General features: G+C 53.6%; 1 protein-coding gene across 2 annotated transcripts; it reads right to left on the bottom strand.

Moving 5' to 3' along the window:
* Positions 1–1985: 1985 nt before the first annotated feature.
* Positions 1986–18115, bottom strand: ANHX (anomalous homeobox). Of its 2 annotated transcripts, XM_087423569.1 has the most exons (9): positions 17356–18115; positions 15104–15231; positions 12664–12787; positions 11467–11680; positions 10979–11099; positions 9286–9578; positions 5922–6069; positions 3783–3867; positions 1986–3511 (listed from the first exon to the last, which is right to left on the bottom strand). In XM_087423569.1, exons 1-9 carry the CDS (start codon positions 17644–17646, stop codon positions 3425–3427), a joined length of 1491 nt encoding a protein of 496 aa, XP_087279695.1. In that variant the 5' UTR covers positions 17647–18115; the 3' UTR covers positions 1986–3424. The 2 variants fall into 2 exon arrangements, with proteins under 2 accessions (XP_087279695.1, XP_087279694.1); XM_087423568.1 differs by having other exon boundaries at positions 3443–3867.
* Between the last annotated feature and the right edge of the window lie 822 nt (positions 18116–18937).

The following is an 18937-nucleotide window of genomic DNA, read 5'->3' as shown; positions in this document are numbered from 1 at the left end:
CCCTGACACTGACCCTGACCCTAACCTGAACCTGTACCCAAACCCACTCTAAACCTGAACTGGAATCCTAAACCCTAACCCTAACCCTAACACAAACCCGAACCCTAACCTAACCCTAACCAGAAACCGAACCCAAACCCTAACCCCTATACCCCAACCAGAAACCTAATCCTAACCCTAACCCCTAACCTAACCTAACCTAAACCCTAACCTAACCCAAACCCTCACTCTCACCCCGACCCCACCACCACCCCTGAGCCCGACCCTGAGCCTGACCGGAACCCTAACCTGAATCCTAACCCAAACCTGAACCCTAAACCTAACACAAACCTTAACCCAAACACTAACCCGAACCCTGAACCTGAACCCAAACCCGAACCCTAGCCCGGGCCCTAGCCCTAGCCCTGACTCTAGCCCTAGCCCTAACCAGAACCCTAGCCCTAGCCCTAGCCATAGCCCTAGCCCTAGCCATACCCCAAACCCAAACCAGAACCCTAAACCCTAACCCAAACCGGAACCTGAACACTACCCAAACCCTAACTGCTATAACTCGAATCCTAACCCCGAATCCTAACCTCGAACCCTAACACTAAACCTAACCCCTAACGTGACCCCGACCCTAACCCCTAACCCTGACCCCAACCCTAACCGTGACCCCAACACTCACCTGAACCCAAACCCCTAATCTGAACACTAACCCCAAACACAAACCCAAAACCAAACTCGAACCAGAACCATAATGCTAAACTGAACCCCAACCAGAACACCTAACCATAATCCTAACCCTAACTGATCCCAACCCTAACCCTCACCCTAAACCTAAGCCTAACCTGGACACAGACCCAGACCCTGACCAAACCCGAACCCCTAACACCTAACCCTAACCCTGATCCTGACCCTAACCTAACCCTACTCCTACCCTGACCCCAACCCCGATCCTGACCCTGACTCAACTCTGACCCTGCCCCAACCCTCACCTTTACCCCAACCTCAACCCTAACCCTAACCCTAACTCTGTGTATGTATATGGGGGAAAGTTGATGCTTCAGATTCCAGAGTTGGGATAAATGTGAAAGTAAATGTGTGTTCAAGAATTATGAGAGTTAAGCAGATTAGGAAATCAATGTTAATAGAAAGTTTGATGAGAAACAGGATATTTACATAGTTTTAAAGCACCCTCCCCCAAAATACTTATACAAAGAGAGAAAGGGTAACTTTGTAGCGGAGAAGCTTGGCTGACAACATGAAATCAAAACGAACCACCTCAATCATGGGACAATCCAAATCATGTGCTACCTGTAAGACACAATAAGGACCCAGCATCACTTCTGGGATATTCCTTCCCAAAACACATATCCCAAATTACAACGGAACATCAGACATGGTCACTTTGAGGGACATTCTACAGAGTAACTGGCTTGTAATCTTCCAAAGTGTCACAGTCATAAAAGTCCAGGAAAAACAGGGCACTGTTCCAGCTGACGGGCATCAAAAGACACGTCAGGTTAATGCAGCACGTGACATGGGACAGGATACTTTGGCAATTTATGGCATTACTGGGACATCGCTAACGGGGTCTAGCGATGAGAAGGCGGTAGGCATCAGCACTGATTTCCTGAGTTGATGGTCAGACCTTGGGTGTGTGGAAGTCCTTACCTGCAGGGAACATACATTTGGGGAACTACAGGGCCTCAGGCACTTATCCTCAAATGGTTCAAAGAAAAAAGACCTTTGTATTCTATCTGCAACTTCCTGTAAGTTTGCAACTGTTTCAAAATAAAGATTTTATTTCATTTTATTATTTTTTTAATTTATTTTATTACGGTCACATTGGTTTATAACATTATATAAATTTCAAGTGTACATTATTCTATTTCAGCTTCTGTATGGACTGCACCATGTTCAGCACCACAAGTCTAGTTTCCATCCGCCACCGTGCACACGTGCCCCTGACCCCTTTCGCCCTCCCCCACCCTCTTCCCCTCTGGTAACACCGATCTGCTCTCCGTATCTATCTTTGTTTATCTTCCACATATGAGGAAGTCACACAGAATTTGTCTTTCTCCGTCTGACTTACTTCACTTAGCATAACGCCCTCGAGGTCCTGAAATATTTGTGGTTTTAGGGAACATGGAATGTGAGGGAACGTCCCTGGTGGAAGTACACGTTATTACTGATGCCCGGATACGCAGTTCTGGCGATGAAGGTGGGACGTGATGGGTGTTAGGTCTGCAGAGTGGGGGTGAAAGGGGAGTGAGGCTGAGCACCCTTGAGCTGTGGGAGGTCTCAGCTGAGACACCCCCTCCCAGGAGGCTCCCAGTGTCTCATCTTTCAAGTGCTTCCACACATCTTGGGTTCTCAGCAGCCCCTTGTTTCACATCATCCTATCGGCAACTACCCATAACTGCCTGCTTATTCCTGTCTTCCCCATGATCCTGTGAGGCCCGAGGGCACAAACCTGACTCTGCTCCCGGCTGTTTCACACAAGCTGCTCAGCACACATCTGCCGACTAACACAATGGGGGAGGCGAGGATCACGGGCCTATTCCTAGAGGTGACAGTCCTGAGTGTCAAAGTCACACGTGGAGAAGGGGGTCAGATGTGCCAGGACGCACCACACTCGGCCCCCGGGGCCCAGTGGGCTTGGGCACAACCATTTCACCACGGGGCAATTCCTTGTTCCCACAACAAAGTAACTCGATAAAGAGCAGATGGCAGAGATGTCTCCTTATAAAACAGAGACATCAGAAACAATCCTAACGATATGTCAATTAATGTGCACTCATGCTGTGAAACGCTAGCCAGGGACTGACAGGGACAGGTGTCCAGGTTATAGTTAAGTGAATAAAAGGGGGGAGTTCAGAACATAAAACTTTAATTTAATTGAATACAACATTTGTCTTGCAAACACAATGAATTACAACCTGAGGGGAAAACGCACCCTGGCCCACCCTAGGGATGGTCCCCAACCACAGCTGCCTCTTTGTAGAAGCCCCCACAGACACAGAGACGTCAGAACGCTGCCCACGCCTCACTCACCAAGGGAACTGGGTGGAGAAGTTCAGCCTTGTCACAGGACGGGGGAGGGTGGCCAGCAGCGGAACATCCTCCTCTCCAGAAAGATCTTTGACTGCTCAGAACCTGCCCAGGAGCATGTGATCTGCCGCGGCCTGAGTGAAGCAGACCCCCCTTCCACTCCTCATCTCAGGGACATTTCTCAAATGCTTCCTCTGATATAGGGAGAAGCTGGCAAACAAACTATTCAAACACAGCAGGGGGCTACACAGCTCTCAGTGCTTCTTGGCGGAACCCCCAGAACTCTGGGGAACCTTTTTTTCAGTCTGGATAAAACTGTAACTTGTGTTGAACAGCCGGGTGTCCACACCTGCTCCCCTGGGCACTGGCTGGGTTCCCAAGGGGCAGCTCAGCCCAGGTTACCCCCTGAAAGCTCGAGGAGCATCCTGGCTCCCCAGAAGGCATCACTGGAGGCCTGGCTGTCGGGCCACTGCGCCTGGAAAGCCAACACAGCATTACACACAGAGGCACCCTCTGCCTGACTCTGCCTTCCCACCTGGGCACCTCTGACCCTGGACCCACCACATCTGGACTCAGTAAGAAACACTGCCGCAAGACACTGCCCCCCAGCTCCTGTTCCACTGACGTCCAGCCTCGAGGCATCCCTACCCCTGTTCATCGTTGCCCGGTTTGTTCACTCCAGAGGCACCAGTTGAGGATCCAGGAGTGAGGAGGGAAACCCGCAGTAACTGGTAGGAGGGCCTCACCTGGCTGGAGGGCAGGGGCTGGCTCAGCTCCACAGTGGACACAGGGCCGGGGAAGGCAGACGGGGCCGGTGCCAGCTCTGGGGCGCTGGAAAAGAGACAGCGTCACAGCCAGGCCCTGTCTCAAGGGGGCGCCAGGTCACGCTGACCCCTGTGAGCAACAGGCCCTGAGAGCTCTCTGCACAGCAGGAGCCCTGCAGGTACTGGAGGCTCTGCAGGGACAGTCTCCCCGCAGGCCCTCCGCTGTGCGGGTGCCAGAGGGGCCTATGTCACACCTCGACAGCTGGCTCAGGTGGGTCAGAGGGCATGTCAGAGCAGACTCACAGAGAAGGGGACGGCAAGCAGAAACGTGAAGAGAAGGTCACAAAGAAGGGACAGGCCTGGGGGGTGAAGAAGACAAGAGGCCATTAGGACCAAATCAGGGGGAGGAGCAGGGAGAGCAGGGCAGGTGACAGGTGCAGCCACTCGGGACAATAGTCGGGCAGTTCCCCCAAAAGGGAAAGGTCAGGGCCAGCCCCGTGGCATAGTGGTTAAGAGCGTGCGCTCCGCTGCTGGCGGCCCGGGTTCGGATCCCGGGCACGCACTGACACACTGCTTGTCAGGCCATGCTGAGGCGGCATCCCATATAAAGTGGAGGAAGACAGGCACAGATGTTAGCCCAGGGCCAGTCTTCCTTAGCAAAAAAAAAAAAAAAAAAAAAAAGGATTGGCATGGATGTTAGCTCAGGGCTGATCTTCCTCACAAAAAATTTTTAAAAATTAAAAAAAAAAAAAAAAGGAAAGGCCAGGCTTGCACTCCTAGGGGTACATGCGCCCCAGAGACACAAAGGCGAACGTGCAGACCAACATGTGTCCAGGATGGCTCACAGCAGCCCAAGCGAAGTCCCAAATGCCCGCCAAGAGCTGAAGGGCCAACAAACTGTGGTCCATCCACACAAGGAACAGGACTCAGCAATAAAGAGGAAGGAACTGCAGATACATGCCGCTACAGAGGTGAATCTCAAAGTCATCAGGCCAAGTGAGAGAAGCCAGACCCAAAAAAAAGTGCATACTGTATGATTTCACTCATGAAATTCTGGAAAATGCAGCTAAAGAAAGCAGATCCGTGGTCCTGGGGGTGGTGGGGGTAGAGGCGGCTGGGAACGACCTAAGTGGCTCACGACCTTCAGCACCGTTATGGCTTCATGGTGGAGACGTTAGTCACACTCAGAAAACTGCCACTTGTACCATCTAAACAGGCTGGTTTACTGTATGCAATTATGTCTCAATGAAGCTGTTTTTAAAGAAAAAATCAAGGTCATCAGATCAGAGCAAGGATGGGCGGGGGCACTGGAGTCCAAGGGTGAGACAGCCAGTGGAGAGGCCAGGCAAGCCTCGAGGGGACCCTGGGTGCAATCTGCTCCATCATGGCTCCCGCTCATAACTGAACAGTGAGCCCTCTGCATGGTCTGGATTTTCTCACCATCTGGCTGTTTCAGCAACCAGAGCCTGTGACTTGGGGGGCTGCTCCCCCCCCCTCGCATGTCCCTTGTAACTCTCCCTTCACTGGGAACCTGGCCTTCAGCTCTCAGATTAGAGAGACCCTGAACCCTGGGGACTTGGTCCTGGTGGTCCCTAGGTAGACTCCCTCTCCACCAGAGCACCTGCCACGCTCCTCCATCCCTCCTCTCCGCCTCTGCAGTCTCCTGGCCTGTTGTCCTGGTCCCCACAGACCAGTCTACAGCACCTAGGCTGTTCACGGCCCTCCCAAGCCCTTTCAAAACTACAATTTGGAATATACAATCAGGATCTTCATGCTGCTCAGAAACTATGACAGTCATTGAGAAAAAGAAAATGCTAGAAAGAGGCTGCTGGGGCCCAGGGCGATCTTGGGGAAGAAGCGAGGCCTGAGCAGCGTCCACAGGACAGATGCCCATGTCTGCACTGGTGTTTCCAGGCGTTCTTCTATCTGAGGGAAAAACTACCCTCTTCTTTTGGCAGATGCAGGCCAGGGGGACTGCCGTGGTGTCCAGAAATCTGTAAGAAAAGGACTCGCCCTGCACCGTCTGAGATGGCGAGTCTATAAACCAAGCACCACCCTACCCACAGATAAAGAAAGCTTCGTAGGAAGCTTCACCTGAGCCCGGGGCTCTGCAGGGCTTACCTCGGGGTGAGGATGAATTCGGGAGCCTGCGGTGGGGGCTGTGTCACCAGGAAGCTGCCTGCCTGTTGTTCTGCGTGGCCACCACTCGTGCCTGGACCCTCCTCCAGGTACGTGCTCCGGGAATTGCCTCTAGGTGCGTCAGCGAATCCTGAATGGAAGAAATCCCATAACCCAATGCTGGGAGGAAGCACAGCTCCCGTGCAGCACAACCAAGACCCCACAGAGGGTCAGCGTCCAGCCTGGCCAGCCCTGGCCTCAGCCTCCCGCACTGAGGAAGGAATGGCCACAACTGTTGATGTCAATGGCCTCCTTGGGCTTCCAGAGAACAAAGCAAAGTCAAATTTTGCTGACTTCAAATTTTCCTTCATCCTTCCAGACCTCATGCCGGCCCCCAGCGCCAGACTCGGAACTGCATCTGCCCATACCCGCCACCCCGGGAGGAGGGGACGTGGGCAGTCCACTTCTCTCAGTGTCTCTCGTACCGGCTCATCAAAAGCTGGGCTGCCAGCTCTCGGCTGCTATCATTTTTAGCTTTTCCCTTAGATTTCATTGAGGTGCCAGGTGTCACTATCTCATCTCACTCTTCCTCTCTACTTAAGACGTTTCAGACAACATCTCAGAATATCTTTCACTCTTAAGACAAGCCACTGTGGATTTGATCAGGTCTGGGTTGACAGACATTTAGGAGCAAAGTGAGCAGAGAAGGAAGGTTCGTTTCTGCCCTGAGTTTACCAGGTGGTGAAACTAGCTTAAGAGTCCCTGAGCTCAGAGCCGGAATCCCAGGCCAGCCGGGCTGGGCCCACACTGCCTGCCCTCCTGCCAGTCAGCTGCCCAGACCTTCTCAGATCAGGGAACCTTCCCGACCATTCGGTATATGACTCCACCTCCACTTTCTGCTGTTTCCTCTTTCCTGCAGAACTAGGTTATCGAAAGATAACCTGAGGGATAAACACAGCTTAGTGCTAATTTGAACACTTCTGGTTCAAACACAATAGACCAATGAGTTATATCTTCTTCACCAAAAGAAACAGCAGTACAAAGCCACAAGCTCAGAACAAAGGGAGTGTCGTGGGGGATAATTAGCAGGTGGGCGTGTCCACAGTTCTGCAGGCTCAGGCACAAGTACAGTCCCAAGATGGTGGGGAACCTGAAAGGAAGCTGGGGTGTAGGGCAGGAGCTGAGGAGCTTGGAGGAAGGGAGGGAGCAGCGAGGGCGAGCGGCTAAGGTCCTGGTGCTCAGGCAGTCGGCAGGGAAGCTCGCCGATCCCCAGAGAACGTCACCCCTCGGCGTGCTGCACCTGGGGTGAAGACCAGCCTCCCTTGGCCCAGAGGGAAGGTGGCCAGCGAGTGCCCCACTCCAGCCTTGTTAGTCCATGCAGACAAACAGACATTGAGCCTCTGACAGTGAAAAAAAATGGTCAGCAAGAAATGAAAGACCAACGTGATCAAACTGAAAAGCTGCCTCCAGAGGAACGAGTCTCCAGGTCCCTTCCTCTCTGTGGCCCCTCATCCTTCTCTATTTAAGGAAGGGCCAAAATCCACAGTCCCAATATTCCTGCCTTCAGACAACAAAGCATACTTTTTTGAAACTTCTAATTAAGATACTCAGAGAAATATAAGTTATTGCATCTATAAAAACTAACATGATGGGGCTGGCCCACTGGCATAGTGGTTAAGTTCACGCCCTCTGCTTCAGTGGCCTGGGGTTCACAGATTCAGATCCCGGGCGTGGACCTACACACCGCTTATCAAGCCATGCTGTGGCACCATCCCACATACAAAATAGAGGAAGACTGGCAGAGGTGTTAGCTCAGGGCTCACCTCCCTCAATTAAAAAAAAAAAAAAAAAAGTAAGATGATCTATGAAGAAAAGAAAATTCAGAGATAAGAAAAGAGAACTTAGAATTCTCTTAGGATATATAACTGTCAAAATATAAGTGTTAAAACAAAATATTGGAAGACAGAGTTTAAAAATAGCCCTAAAAGGACATACGACAAAAAGAGAAAAAAAACATAAGAAAATAGGGAAGCATTTTGGGAGATTGGTCCAGGATTTCCAACATCTAAATAACATTCGTGCTCTAAAGAGAGAACTGAGAACATGGAGGGAGAAAATTATCAAAGAAATTATCAAAGAATATAACAAATGCCCATAGCTTAAAGGAGAACTTGTTCTCTTGTTCTTTAAATTGAAAGGCTTAACAACATGGTAAATTTTAAAAAACTCACACCTAGGACCATCACTGTGAAATTTCAGAACACCAAGACTTAAAAAAACTCCAGGAAAAGAAAAACAGGTGATCTGCAAAGGAGTGACTATCAGAATGAGGTCCGACTTATCAACACTGGAGGCTACGACGACACGATGCCTTCAAAGTTCTAAGGGAGAAAGTATTTCAAACTCAGAATTCTGTCTCTGCCAAATTATTAATCAAATGTGAAAGCAGATTAAAGACAATTTCAGAACATGCAAGGACTCAGAAGATTTATCTTACAGGCACCCTTTCTTGCAAAGTTAACTGAAGACAACTTTGCACAAGTTGTTTTGTTCTTTGCTGAGTAATCAGGAAAGAACAAGAACAGGAAAGAACTAGATCTGCAATTCAGGAAACACTGGAGCAAACCCAGGGAAGCGACTCAAGGAGCTCTGGGACGACGGCTCCATCCCAGGCCCAGGGAGACATCACTGGGATGGGGAAGGAGGGCTCCCAGCAGCAAGTCTTCAGAGCGGACTGAAGGATGTGACAAATGCAGGCAATGTAAGGGAAAAAAAAGCAATTGGAAACACGTCCAAGAAAACACGTCTATAACCATAGAGGACTAAGAAATTTTGGTGACAGGCTGAATTCATAGTGCCAATAGCCTCACAAGGATGTCACAAGACGCTACTGTATTTGGTGGATGAAAAATGTATCTAAATACGTATTCTTTACAGGTATTTATATCTACAATGATAACTAAGAAAGAAACTAAAATAATGGTATTTCTATCATGAGATGAGAGCGGAGGAGAGGTGGGGCTCTAAGAGACTCCGCTCTCCTCTGCGGCAGGCATGTGGACAGGTCAGTTAGGTGGACTGGAGAGGAAAGCACTGGGGTGGCAGCTGGTTCATTTCATTAACTCTTTCCTCACTGTCTTATTTTTCAGACGTGTATATTTTATTTTACAAAATAAAATAACAAGAAGTATCTGGGATGTTTGTGGGAAGAGAATCTGTTCCAGCTGCACTGGTTCTGGGTCTAATCAAACACACAGGGTTTCCAGCAGAAAGTTCTGGCTCTTCCACACTTCCGCCCCCTCAAATGAGACCCACGTAGTTCCAGCATCTGGCTCAAAAACTCATGCTCTGTCTGGAGCAGACCCACCTGTGGGGCTGGGCTCGCCGAGGGCAGTGATGGACACAGTGACAGCAGCGTCTGCAGGGCGCGTCATGAAGTCCAGCCCGTGACCGTGGAGCAGCTGCCCAGTCTGGAAGGAAACTTCCTTGGAGGATGCCAGTGCAAGGGACATCAGCCACGACTCAGGGGCAGCCAGGGAGGGGTCCAGCACATCACTGCCAACAGCCAGAGGGCAGAGGCCAGAGCCAGGGCAGACGGCAGGGAGAGTGGCAGGACCATGGCCAGGCCCCTCCTGGTACATCTCAGCACCCTGCAGAGACCTGGGGAACACAGCAGACACCATCCCTTAGCAGGCCGAGGTTCCTCAGGCCAGGGCAGTGGGGCTTGGGAGGAGACTCCAGGCCAGTTTGGAAATCTGGGTTCCTGACTCAACTTTGCAACTGACACTCCTAATCACCCACCACATCCCTAGTCACACTGCCTTCACTGTTCTCTCTGTGGCTGCAAGAGTTCTAGAGATGCTTAAAAAATACTATTACTGAATGGGACCCAGGCAGTGGCATAGCGGTTAAGTTCGCATGCTCCACTATGGCGGCCCAGGGGTTCGCAGGTTCAGATCCTGGGCGCAGACCTACACACCGCTCGTCAAGCCATGCCGTAGCGCATCCTATATACAAAATAGAAAAAGACTGGCACAGATGTTAGCTCGGGATAATCTTCCTCACAAAAAAAATATATTATTACTGGAAACCTATAATACATCAGCAGTTTATTTACAAGGACCTTCAATGTAGCATTGTTCCACAATATTGAAAACTGAAAACAACTAAAAAAGCCTAATAGCTGAGTGAATAAATGACAGCTGATCTTAAAGGAATATTAGGCAGCAGTTGATAATAATTTAAAGGATTAATATTCCACAAATGCTCACTGTGTTTCAGATGATGCTCTTGGTCTTTTGTTAACTCCTCCCCACCACCTCTATAATCTCTGCAACAACCCACATGGCAGGTCCTATCACTAGCCCCACTTCACAGGAGAGAAAAGTGAGGCACTGAGAGGTCACAGGAACCTGCCTAAGGTCACACACTTGGGTGAGGCCAGCCTGGATGTGAGGTGCCAGGCTCGGGTAGTGTCATGAGAGAAGCTGTCACAAGAGCAAATGGAAAAACGGGGCACAGCTTGATGGTTACACAAGACCCGGGCCTGGCCCCGGGCTCAGGCCTAGTCCTTCTGCCAGCCGGCACTCGCCTTGTCCTCCCATCAGGTTTGTGCCTCATCCCAGGAGTGTAGGGTGAGGGAAAGTGTTTGGACAGTGCCTGGTAGGTAGCAGGAACTCAGGAAATGTTGGCTGTTACTAACTCAGTGAAATACAAACCATACAAGATACTAGAAATAAACCACAAGGACAGCTGAGGTTGCCTTAAGGAGGTAAGTCTGCCTGTTTTTCTTTCTAAGTCTGGCTTCTCCATTCTCCAATACACGTGAAGTCAGGCTGTGAGACAGTGAGACAGGCTCCAAGGAGCAAGTGTGGGGTCCCTGATGTGGGCTCCTTGCCAATGGCTCCACCACCCCTGGGGTCACAGTTGTCTCTGCTGTCAGCTGCCAGTGACCTGGTCCTAGCATGCGGCCCTGGCAATTCCACGCCAAGCCTGGTCTCCAACCGAGGATGGGGAGCTGAACAGGGAGATGGTCACACGGCCTGTGGGGATGGCAGTACCTGGGAGCCACTGGCTGTGGCATAGTCTCATCTCCAGAGAAGTCCAGGGACAGGGCCAGAGGCTCCCATGGCCCTTGGGTCGTCTCCGGAGACTGTACAGGCCCATTTTCCTCAGGTCCTGCTGAAAGCCGATCAGAGGGGAAGACGGTGATGCTCGAGTCCCAGCCTCCTTCCCAGCAGGTTAAGAGCAGCCCCACTGGCCGGGAAACGGTGTCGCCACTAAGTCATCCCAAGATTCTCGGCCCCTTGATCTGAACCCGGGGCACCCTAAAGCCTGGTGCTTGGCTCACTTCCTAAATCCACTCACTGACTTCTGGCCCTGGCCCCAAAGTAACCTCCAAACGCAAAACGGCGGCCGCAGCCCCACCTGACTATCCGCTTCAGCGATCTCGCCCCGAACGCGCAGAAGGGTGTGGGGACTCCCCTGCGACCAGAGGGGCCCTACCAAGGCACGGCCCGGACACCGGGTGCGGAGAGGGGCCACTCACCTGACCACAGAGGCCGGTGCCCACGCCCGGAGCCCACGCGGGGGCGGCCCGGGGGCCCCGGGGCGTGCGGGACCCTCGCCCTCGCACCGGGGTCCGCAGCCGCGTCCGGGGCCGGCTCCGCGCGCTGCAGAAGGGCGCGCTGGCGCCGCCGGTAGTTGGCGAACCAGTTGTAGACCTGCTCGGCGCTCAGGCTCGTCTCCGAGGCCAGGCTCTCCTGCCCGAACGACACGGCCGCTAGCGCCGCGCCGGCCCCGGCCGCGGGCTGCACGCGGCAGACCGGCACACCGAGCGGCCGGGGACCGAGAAGCCGCGCAGACCCCGCCCACGGCCAGGCGGAGCCGGAGGGCCCGGAGCCTCGCCCGGCCGACACCGCCCACCGCCCGCACGGAGCGCGCGCAGAGCTCTGGAGCCCCGCCGATTGGTCGGGGACGAGAAGTGGGCGGGCCGACCACTGGGACAGCCCTGCTGATTGGACAGGGAACGACGTGGGCGGAGCAGGCACAAAGCGAGCCCTCTTGATTTGACAAGCACCAGAGGTGAGCGGAGCGAACACTTGGGAAAGCTCTGCTGATTGGATGGGGAGAGAAGCGGGTGGAGCCACACAGGAGAGCCCCGCTGATTGGACAGAGCAGAAACGTGGAGGAAAGAGGCCGCCCAGATTTCTGAGCGGCAGGAAACTCCGTCCTGCCCGTCTCGCCTTTTCTCGCGAGCTCACCCCCCTGCATCCCTCCTCCTTCCGGGGACCGCGGATGGCGCCCACCAGCCTCGGCAGGTACTGGCCTCCGCGGGCACCTGCCTCCCCCTCGCTGGAAGCTCCACGGAGGCAGATGCTCGACTCTCCTCACCCTGGTACCCCGGGCCTGGCCGCAGTGGGTGCTCAGTGAACCGCTGTTGAAGCCACACCGACTGGGGATATTATGACCCCACGTGAGAAAACGAAACCCTCCACGTGTGCAGGCTGCACGGCCAGGGGCTGCCAGCCAGCGAGCTCCTGTCCCCAGGGGAGTTCAAGGAGAGGCGGAGACCACCAGCGGCCTGGCAGACAGACCACTCCGGAGGCCTGGGGAGGTTCAGGCTGGGGGTCGCCTAAGGGGGTGTCACCTAAGGGCGGAGGGACAACTGAGGGTGTAGGGTCCCCTAAGGATGCAGTGGCAGCTAAGGGGAGGGTTGCCTGGCCTCCCTCTTGTCAGCTCTTACCCGCTCAGCCTTGCTGGGGTTGGTGCTCACGCCGGAAGCGAAATCATGCAGCTTCTGGCGAACCTCTGTGGAAAAGTTCCGGCTCTTCAGGCCGCCAGGACAGAGGGCTGGGGGTGGTGGGTTCCTGGATGAGGACAGTGAGGAGGTGGTTACAGCCCCTTCTCCTGGATGCGGTTCATGTGCTCCCAGACACCACACAGCCCTGGACTTCCTCACATCTCACTGGCCACTCCTCCTCGCCTCGCTGTGTGCTGCAAAGCCCCAGGGGTCCAGCCCCTGAACAAGGGAGGGGCCCATACTCTGCTCCACACTCTCATGGGGTCTCACCAGGGTTTCCAGTATCACTCACTGAGATGCCAACGCTGACCAGTGGCCGATGACTGTTAAAGCTGGATGATGAGGATATTGAGGTTGGTTATGCTATTCTCTTTACTGTTGTATATTTGAATTTTTCCAAAAGAAAAAAGTGACATGTAAACAAACAGCACCTATCTATACAAGACTTGAGATCCAAACAGCAGTTGAACAAATGCCCATGGACGTCAAAAATGCATCCCACACATCCCACAAACCAAATGGAGCTCGATCCCCCCCTCTCCAAATCTTCCCCAGCCCATGTCCTGTGCATCTTGGTGAGAAGCCACCGTGTTCCAGCCAATCAGGCCCAGAGCCCTGGAGTCTGGCTTTATTCCATCTTTACTGCCTCCAGTACATCCAACCCATCAGCAAATCCTCCAAAATCTATCCTGACAGAACCCTTTTTCTGGCCACTCCCAGAGATTCCAGAACCTCCTGCCTCTGCTCCTGCACCGCTATCTGCTATCACTCCAACATCACTCCCTCTTGATGCCCCCAGGGACCGCAGGGACAGGTCTGTGCTCAGGCCTCTCCTCCAAGGCTGGGCCTGTGCTGCAGCCCCCTCCCTACAGCAAAGAACCAATGAGTCATGGTCCTCCTCTGAACACATTCTGTCGAGCACTCCTCGCTCTGAATCATGGGACCTACTTTGCTTCCTTGTCTACCGTCCATCATCCACACCCATCATCAGCTCCAGGAGAGCAGGGCCCAGTCTGTATCACCAGCACCTCCAATAGCACCCAGAAATCAGGGGCCTCTTCACAGACACTGCATGCTGGTCCCCAAATCGTCTACTTTGCTGAACTGCACTCTGGCAGGCTGTCAGCACCTATATGGAGGGACGTGATTGCATCCCTGCAGACCCCAAGGCTGATTAACTGCCAGGCTTCAAGGATATATCTCACTCTCTGTGGCGGGCACCATGAAGAAAATTCTCTCTGGTCCAAAAGAAATCCATCTCTTCTTCTAGTAACCAGGCCATCAACCAGGCCCCATGGCTCAGGAATCCCCATTACTTGGGCTGCCAGGGGCTCAAAGCAAGATCTGAAGCCCCTCCTGGCCAGGGGGGAACACCCAAGATCAAGAACAAAGGCTCCGGGCCGGCCCCGTGGCTTAGCGGTTAAGTGCGCGCGCTCCGCTGCTGGCGGCCTGGGGTTCGGATCCTGGGCGCATACCGACGCACCGCTTCTCCGGCCATGCTGAGGCCGCGTCCCACATACAGCAACTAGAAGGATGTGCAACTACGACATACAACTATCTACTGGGGCTTTGGGGGACAAAAAGGAGGAGGATTGGCAATAGATGTTAGCTCAGAGCCGGTCTTCCTCAGCAAAAAAGAGGGGGATTAGCACGGATGTTAGCTCAGGGCTGATCTTCCTCACAAAAAAAAAAAAAAGAACAAATGCTCTACCATCTCAGTGTCTGGGCTGGAATACTGGTTTTTCATCTTGCTTGTGCGTAACCTTAGGCAAGTTACTAACCTTTCTATGCCTCAGTCTCCTCATCCATGACAGGTGATGATAGTAATAATAGTTAGTAGTCATAACGCTTAGTGCTGATAATCGTCATGGTGGTAACTGGTATTAACATCTGTTCAGCATCCATTACGTGCCATGCATGTACCTTGTCTAATGGCTGCAGCACTCTCCCCTTTCTCTCTTTAAAAGGTCCTGACTGTGGGGACGAGATGCCCTGAGGCACATGTGCTGGCTGTCTCCCACAGGAGGAGACAAGAGGAGAGTGGGGTCAGGTGCCCACCTGCTGGCTCCCTCCCTGCGGGGCCCTCCCTGGTGGGCAGTGGCTCTTGCTGCAGCTAGAGCTCTCTGTCTTGGTCCTGGAACGGCTCGCTCTCCTCGCCCCACATGACAGGTACGAATGCGCCCCCGTGGCCGGCCCAGCAGGTGGAGAGCGCGGCTCTACAGCGGGTGACGTTGAGCCTGTTACCTTTGGACTGTTACTGCTTCGTCTGCCTCTTCCTGCCCTTGCCTCCCTTCCTCTGTCTCACCTCAGCCCTTCTGTGGTTCTGGACCGCACACCCCTTGGGAGCCTCAGGGAATAAGCACAAATGAAGGCCGGGGCGTACCTCTTCCTGCAGCGGAACCTCTGCACCGGGGTCAGCGTGGCCACACCCAGGCGCTTCATGACCAGACGGTAGTGGATGTCGTTCCAGAGCTGCACCAGCTCCTGGCTGCCACCCGGCACCCGGCAGCCCTGCCAAGAAAAGCCTGCTGAGACCTGGCTGCCCTCGCCCACCCTGGAGCACCGCCATCCGACCCAACCTGACCCCTGGGAAGAGCTGCTCGTTGACGTGCAGCTGGCTCCAAGGCCACCGGCTCACGTCAGCCCTTCAGCCTCCCACGAAGCACACGAGGTGAGCACGGCTCTGTCACTCCTCACAGGTGAGGAGCACGAGGCAAGGAGAAGGCAAACGACTGGCCTGCAGCCACAGGGCACACGAGAGTCAGAGCTGCGATTAGAACCACATGGTCAGGTTTGAGGGTCTGAGGCTTGACCCATGTCTTACGTGAATGACCTTTTTCACCCACCCAGCAGGGCTGACCCCTTGGGTGCTCAGCGAGCGCGTTCTGAGCCACGTGGGATGGAGGGGTCCAGGTCTGTGCCAGTGACAGCTCACCAATCCAGTGTGACTTGTTCATGTAACCAGACTTTGGAGACGGCCAAGGACGCCCGACATTGGCCTCCCCCAGACAGGGCCCCTGCGGTCAGTGTGTGTGGTTCTCGCCTTTAACTCGTGTTCCCAGAACCCTCTTGGGGAGGGAGGTGCTGAGAATCACTTAGCTTCCTCTCCACGGGTCAGAAAAAGCTCATGTTCCAGGCTGTGGCGTGCAGCCTCCAGCCAGGGTGCAGCCATCGGCCTGGGGCACACTGTCAGGGAACGCACGCACAACCTCCCTGCCTGTGGGGAGGCCCTGAGCAGGAAGTGCCCTTTCTTGGTGTGGCGGCCCCATCACATCACTCAGGTCTCAGCTACATGTCACCTCCTCAGAGACGTTTCTAGACCACCCTGCCTGAGTCTGTACCCTCTCCCGGGAGTTCTGCATCACTGACTGCCTTCACGGCACGCATTACAAGTCCAATTGTGTGTCCCCTAGCTTGTTTACTTCATCCGTTTATTTTGATGGATTTGAAAAACCGAGCCCCTCTTATGTTGCAGGTGTCACGCTGGGTGTCAAGGATCCTATAAGGAGGAAAACCGCAGCAGCTCCTCCCTCACGGGGCCTGCAGTGCAGTGCGGGAGGCACACGCAACACAGGCTGACAAATAAATAGGCTTCTAATCACGAACTGAGGAAGGAGCCACAGAGTGGGGAACGAGGGGCTGTACTACAATAAGGGGGCAGTGCCTAGGTAGAGTGACATTTAAAGCAGAAACCAGAGGGGCCGGCCCAGTGGCGCAGCAGTTAAGTGTTCACACTCCTCTTCGGCAGCCGGGGTTTCACAGGTTCGGATCCTGGGCGTGCACTGATGCACCGCTTGTCAAGCCATGCTGAGGCGGCGTCCCATAGAAAATAGAGGAAGATGGGCACAGATGTTAGCCCGGAGCCAATCTTTCTCAGCAAAAAAGAGAAAGATTGGCGTCGGATGTTAGCTCAGGGCTAGTCTTCGTCACAAAAAAAAAGCAGAAACCAGGTAGGAAGGCACCAGCCACAGAAAGAGTCGGGCTCTAGCCTCTGGCAGAGGGAATGGCACGTGCAAAGGTCCTGAGACAAAGAAATATCTCAGGAGTTGTAGGAACAGCAAGGAAGCCAGCACAGTTATTGTGGAGGAAGCCCAGGGAGTGTCTGGAGATGAAACTGTGGAGAAGGCGGGCTCAGATCGCAGGCAGGTGCACAGCATGGCCCCATCTGCAGTTTTAAAACTCCCTCTGGCTGCTACGTGAGGAACGGATCAAGGAGGCAGGAGAGGACATAGGGAGAGCAGCCAAGAGGACATCACATGGCTGGTGGGGAGGGGCAGTGGAAATAGAACTGGAAAGAATTGAGCATCTTGAAGGTAAACTCAGCAGGAATTATGCATGGACTGTAATATGTGGTAAAAGAGAGAAAAACTGACTCCCAAATCCCTTATTTGAACACCTTTGAGCCAGATGTATTTTGGAATTCAGAATTTCTCAGATTTTAGGAAGTAACACAGGTATATACTACATAATATGCACCACCCCAGTATAATCTGGGGCAGGCAACATCCTGCTATCAAACATACCAGTATTTGGGTAGCAAAATGTACCACAGGCACATTAAGTGAATAAATAAAGACCATGCTGGGACGGTGGTGGCCGCTGCGTGCCTCTGCACCCCCCACAGACCACTCCTACCTCCAGCAGCCGGCAGGCGTCCTGGTGCTGCTCCTGCTGGGTCAGCACGCGGGCGCACACCAGGGCCACGTCCGCATTGTCCAGGAGGTGCAGGCGGAGCTGGCTGTCCAGCACGGCCGTGACCAAGGGCTGCACCTGGATGGGGTCGTCCTGGAGGTCGCGGCACAGCCTGCCTGCGAGGGTCACCAGCTCCGCCAAGGGCGGGCCGGCGCCCTCACTCCCCCTCAGCAGCTTCAGGAAGCTCTGCATTCCGCGTCGAGTTGGGCCCTCTGCAAACAAGACGGCAGTCATGACGACGGCCAGCACTGACCACAGGCTGACTGTGTCAACCTTCAGACCAGCTCTGCGAGGCCCCTCCTGCCACAGACACTTGGAACATGGCAATAACAAGAGCTCACCCTAGAAGAGGCATGGGCATCAGATGCCCACTAGAAGTTCCGTTTAGTCCCTGGCTGTGCACCAACACTGAGTCAGGTGGACAGTCTTACTCCTCTGGACCTTTCATCGATTCCCCTGATGCCCTGTCCACGGGCCCCATCCTGGTCCTCCAATACCCTCCATGTTCTTACACACGTGGTAACTGTGTTCTGTTTCTCTCCTCTGGGCTCAGTGGGGGCAGGGACCAGGTGTGTTGGGGTCCTCAGATTTCCCCAGCATCTGCCAGATGGATGCCAAGGCCTCTCAGAGCAGTTAGGAGGTTCCCTGGGCCAGGGCCTGGGCAGACCCCATTTGCCTTCCTGCAAATCAGGGCCATGGGGCCTGAGGGAGCAGGACTAGCACCATCTGGTTTTAACTATTTTGATCTTAAAAAAAAAAACACCCAAACTTATATTTGAAAAACACAAAGATTTAAAGGTTGTCCTAATCCCAAAAATGAAAAAAAGAAAACTACGCAAAGGAATGGAGGATTGTTGGGCCTCCCTGTGCCTGGTTCTGCTGCGCTGTGGCACCTCCGCCCTCACAATAGGCACTGTTTCCCCTTCGCTACATGAAGACAAAGGCTGAGGAGGCAGAAACTTGCAGGGGTCCCAGAGTGGGGAGCACTGATCCGTTACACCCCAAAAGCCCACTCTTCTACCGCCCATCTACTCTGCCCGCCACACACAGGTAAGCTATGGCAACTTGCACTCGAAAGCTTTGTGAATTTTTCTTTTTTATACCAATCTGTGTATACATAAAACAAATTTTTAACAGCAGAGAGAGATTGTTTATGCCAGTACTTAATCTGGCTAATACCACAGACCTATTTCCTAGTCCACATGCATGGTCTTGCAAAGTATCCCATGAAAGGGGGGGCCGTGACTCGTTTAAACACTTCCCCACCGGTGGACGCTCAGGCAGCACCCTAGTGATTGCTTTTTCAAACATAACACCTTTGGGTCGCAATTACTCTTCCTTCTGTGGAACAGACCCCTGGAAGCGAGGTTAAAGGGCAGCGCTATAGGGCATCTCCGCTTTTAGTACAAACTGCCAAACTGCTTTCCACAAAGCAGGTGAGAACCCGGGAGCAGGGGACCGGCCCGTGTGCGCGCTCCTAGGCTGAGCTGGCCTCGGCTTCTAGTTCTTTCCGCCCCGCACCGCC

Source organism: Ceratotherium simum, chromosome 35, assembly GCF_057802395.1.
Source record: "Ceratotherium simum simum isolate JZ-2026a chromosome 35, ASM5780239v1, whole genome shotgun sequence".
Classification (NCBI taxonomy): domain Eukaryota; kingdom Metazoa; phylum Chordata; class Mammalia; order Perissodactyla; family Rhinocerotidae; genus Ceratotherium; species Ceratotherium simum.
Note: the sequence above shows the minus strand (reverse complement) of the source record. Positions and strands in the feature narration are given on the sequence as shown.